Raw genomic sequence first — 4293 nt, 5'->3', positions numbered from 1 at the left:
GCCTAACCGGATGCCTACACCATGATGGACATTATTACATCTTTTTCCTTTTCTTTCTCTTCTTTCTGTATAAATTGTTGTTGTTGTCATTGTGACCGGTGTCGGCCAGAGGAGGATGGGTTCCCCCCCTGAGTCTTGGTTCCTCTCAAGGTTTCTTCCTCATGCAAAAAAAACTAGGGAGTTTTTCCTTGCCACTGTCGCCTTTGGCTTGCTCACTGGGGGCTAGGACTCGGCACTTGTAAAGCTGCTTTGTGACGACAACTGTTGTAAAAAGCGCTATATAAATAAAATTTGATTGATTGATTGATTGAGTAGTTACTCTCAGCCTCAGAAATCATAAACGTCTTTTTGGAGTTACACGCAAAGAAAAACAAATCCCACCGCTGCCACCAGTGTTATAATTTGCCCAAATTTGTGTGCGTCTGTAAAATGGACACATTATATCGCGATCGATCGATCGCCAGTGGTTGGCGAGCTAGTAACTCATTGAATCGTGGATGTAGATCAGACATAAATAAACTAGATTTCTTTCAGCGTGAGAAATCGTATGTATAGCGTGTGATCGGATGTATAGCGTGTGAAGACAGTCAAATGCGTGTCTCACGATTGCGTGAGAGTTGGCGACCCTGATATCTATCTTCGTCACTGACTGCTCTAACCGCAGCTAACAACACCCTCCCGCAACAACCTAAGTACCGCTCACAAACAAGTCTGTCCTCTCTTTTATCTGGTTTGCCCTAATCAGTCTACAATTGCCCACAGATACAACCTCTGCACTTGGACACCCCCTCACAACTCACTACAGTATAAATTTGATTTGTTGGGCGGGACTCGACTACCTCGCAAACGATAGGTTTGTGTTCACAGTGTTTAGCTGCGACGCTGTTTTAATATTTGGATTGATAATTAGCCATTAAGACTACAGAAACATAGTGGTGTGTTAAGTGTTGTTGTTTATATCAATTAGCCATGTCTGAAATCGCCATGAGTGTTAATGCTAAAAACATTGTGGATGGCTGTTCAGGTTGGTTCCCTTAACTGATGATGGCCACGGCCTGAAGTATGTAAGCCTTAAATTATTTGCCTCGATTTCTAATATGTCGATTTTGCATGCGGTGTCTCTTCCTTTTAAACAGAAGAAGAGAAAACGGTGGGGAATGAATTGCGTAAACCGAGGTTTCAGTGGACTTCCAAGCAGTGTCCTAATGTAGCTACCGTCCGGCCTTGTACGAGAAACGGTTCTTCGTCCAGCCTAGCCCATTTATTACAACAGTTACTTGTTGGTTTAAATGGATACAGTGGTGGTTTTTTACTGTTCTAGATGGGGTGCTATCGCAACCTACCACGTCACCCTCGCCAATCGTCCAGTCCATCGAAGTCAGAAATGCAAGTACAAACCGGAGTCTGGCCAGACTCCCGGAGGAAAACAGGTTAGACAACATCTTTCCTTGATGCAAGTATTGACAGTCCATCTTAGGCACGGACGGTGGACTTGAGGTAAAATACGTTGATTGGTTCTTCACTGATTTAAATGTGATCCTCACTGTTTAAATGTGAACGTTTAATTAATGTATGTGGTCCAGTGGAATCTACTATGAAACAAACCATACAAGAACCACTTTTACTTATTACATGTAGACATAAAATCACAGGTTTTAACTATTGCCTACATATAAATTCACTTAATGTGTAATCACTGAGTGTTTAAAAGTTGGAAATCTTTAAAGACATTGCATAAAACAAGGGCCAGGCCAGCCAAAGGTTACCTCAGTATCGAAGCATTCATTAAAGTACAAATCCTGATTTGGTCCCCCCCCCCACACCTCCTTAGGTATCAATTAATATATAGTCGACACCTTTACAGCTTTTTTGAGTGATTGCCATAAAATTATACTTCCTCATATATTAAGTACTTGATGTTTATTGCATTTGGAAGAATAGAATGGCGTTCGTCATTGCACAACAAGGTACAACGTGACTGGTACCACGGGGTCCATGGTGTAAACCACTGTGATCCCATGGGTGGCCACAGCGTGGTATACGCACCGCCGTCTCTCAAGCAGTGAGAGGCGTGTTCATCTAGACAGGGGAGAGGGGAGCTAAAGGCCTGGCACACAGTTTGTCAATTATATGTTTAATTTATAGTTCTGAAATCATGTGCCTGTGACTGGATCTTTTGGATCCGAGTAGATTTTTAAAGACCGTCAAATGTTGTGAATGTTAGTTTTATTTATTTGGCAATTGACTTCAGAGATAATAGACTTCAGAGACTTCAGTTCTGGGTAATACCAGCTCTGCATGCTTTGGCTTTGAAGTGTCATTTATTTCTGTCTAGAGTACAAACAGTATGGAGAGAAAGCAGCCAGTATGAACAGAATGGCCATGTTTCCTCTGCTGTGTAACAGTAGCTCAATGCCTTGTGCCTTTTTATGGAATGAATATCCAGGGAACCATTAAGGAGTGGTACTGTACCATGCCCCTTCTCCTTTGATGCTCGTGATTCTGTGAAAAGGGCCGCCTTTGAGAAAAGGATGGCGGACCAACGCAGGGAGATGCAGCAACATGATCTGGAATTGGTTGGTATCTCCATCCTCCCATTTCAGAAGGACTTCATTTATTCAGTGAACTGCTGCCTGCTTGATGTGAAGGGCTGTGTATGTGACTATTTTGCTAGGTTTCAAAGTTCAGAGCTAACCCTGTGAGGAAATACAAACCCCTGGTGCTGACCAAGAGCACACAACCCCTCGTGGTGCCCCAATCACCTTTCTCCAGTCGTGACGCATAAAGAATGTATATAAATCTTAATATAAATCTTATTTATTCGTGCAAGTTGTGTTGCTGTTGCAGGAAGTGAAATCTATTTTAAATGTTTGTATAATAAACATGAAGACTTCTTTCCAATAGTGTCTTGCATGAATCAAAACTAAAACTGCCCAGGTTCATAAGACATGTCAAGATGTTGTGATGTTGGTCAGGTGAAGCTGTTTAGTGAAACGTCCGTCTTGCATTTCAGGCCACTCTGCAGTGGGGTAAAGTTAACGCTACTCTTCCTAAAGTGCACTTGGTTGCCTGCCAAAGACCCTTGTGGACATTATGAATGTGTGTTCTTTAAATAATTCCAGATTAATTAAACTCCATCTATTGTGTGAACACCTATAGTGTTTGCACAAGTCCTGCTGAACACAAGTTGATGGTAAACAGTAATTCAGCTCTGTAGAAGTGAACTTGTGTTTGCTTTAACCATAATTATTCTTTGACTAATATTTCTTTGCAAAAAAATGCTTTCTTTATAAGAATATGAACACTTTGTCTAATATATAGATGGGGTATTGCCCAATAATGGCACCTGTTCACTTTTGTCGAGGTGTTTATGTACATTTAAGGTTGGCTATGACCAAAACAATTTTAAAAAGTGTAATGGTAGTAATGGAATGATGTTGCCTGCCCAGACGTTGTATTTATTCAGAAATCACTCCACTCTCATCCGTTCTGGTATTTCAGTTCCCAGCTTTTTTTTTATTCAGTAGACTTACATGGGTTTTAAAGCCTCTCACTTTGTTTAAATGTTTTAATTAATTTCAAATAACATAATTCTCTGTGTGACATTAAGCAATTCTCTTAGATGGCACACAAGCTACTTTAAAGAGCGAGGGGAAAATAAACCCCTCCCACTTATGAAGAGGAAAGTTTCTTCCCCTTCTGTCTCCTACGAAGGAGGAAGTTTGAAACCAGGTCAATGAGATGCTTTACATCCGATTTATTTACTGAACATATATACATTAGACATTTATTTCAGTAAACCCATGGTCACTTTACATAAGTACAGCCTTTTACGTCCAGTCACACACCGGTGAGAAGCAGCAGCCAATTGCGTTCAGTGTACTCTCTACGGGAAACATCCGCCCCCTGCGGAGCCTGAATGGGGTGCAGGAAGGGGAGAGACGCCCAGGACAGAGCACCATCCACCACTGGGACATTCATAAACACACTGACAACTGTTGATTAGACATGGAGACATCTGGAAGAATTTACATCCGAAAGAACAAGCATAGAATAGGCTATTCACATTTAATCGCATTAGTCACTAGCAATATCCAGGTTAACCATCAGGGCAAGATTGCAAGTTGTATGTCACACTATTAGGGGTGTGCATTTACGTTCATTTGCTGTTATTCATCATTCACAGAGCATGAACAGGATCACAATGATGAACACATGTAGAAATCACAATATATTTTTAAAAATATCTTTATATCATTTTAATAAAATAAAAAATGTATAAACAATAGCACC

The 4293-nt window shown here is 40.9% G+C and overlaps 1 protein-coding gene across 3 annotated transcripts; it reads left to right on the top strand.

The window, feature by feature from the left end:
* The first annotated feature begins 853 nt into the window (after positions 1–853).
* Positions 854–3418, top strand: sinup (siaz-interacting nuclear protein). 3 transcript variants are annotated; one of them, XM_076984247.1, is made up of 6 exons: positions 854–1024; positions 1137–1226; positions 1322–1430; positions 2447–2576; positions 2675–2790; positions 3014–3418. In XM_076984247.1, exons 1-5 carry the CDS (start codon positions 970–972, stop codon positions 2783–2785), a joined length of 495 nt encoding a protein of 164 aa, XP_076840362.1. In that variant the 5' UTR covers positions 854–969; the 3' UTR covers positions 2786–2790; positions 3014–3418. The 3 variants fall into 3 exon arrangements, with proteins under 3 accessions (XP_076840362.1, XP_076840363.1, XP_076840361.1); XM_076984248.1 differs by lacking the exon at positions 3014–3418 and having other exon boundaries at positions 1140–1226; positions 2675–2901; XM_076984246.1 differs by lacking the exon at positions 3014–3418 and having other exon boundaries at positions 2675–2901.
* Positions 3419–4293: the final 875 nt, after the last annotated feature.

This window comes from Brachyhypopomus gauderio, chromosome 21 (genome assembly GCF_052324685.1).
Source record: "Brachyhypopomus gauderio isolate BG-103 chromosome 21, BGAUD_0.2, whole genome shotgun sequence".
In the NCBI taxonomy this organism is placed as follows: domain Eukaryota; kingdom Metazoa; phylum Chordata; class Actinopteri; order Gymnotiformes; family Hypopomidae; genus Brachyhypopomus; species Brachyhypopomus gauderio.
Note: the sequence above shows the minus strand (reverse complement) of the source record. Positions and strands in the feature narration are given on the sequence as shown.

Coding starts and splice junctions, on each gene's coding strand:
- sinup (XM_076984247.1), top strand. CDS start 970: ATGTCTGAAATCGCCATGAGTGTTAATGCTAAAAACATTGTGGATGGC. Junction 1,025..1,136: donor CATTGTGGATGGCTGTTCAG/GTTGGTTCCCTT, acceptor CCTTTTAAACAG/AAGAAGAGAAAACGGTGGGG. Junction 1,431..2,446: donor AGACTCCCGGAGGAAAACAG/GTTAGACAACAT, acceptor ATGAATATCCAG/GGAACCATTAAGGAGTGGTA.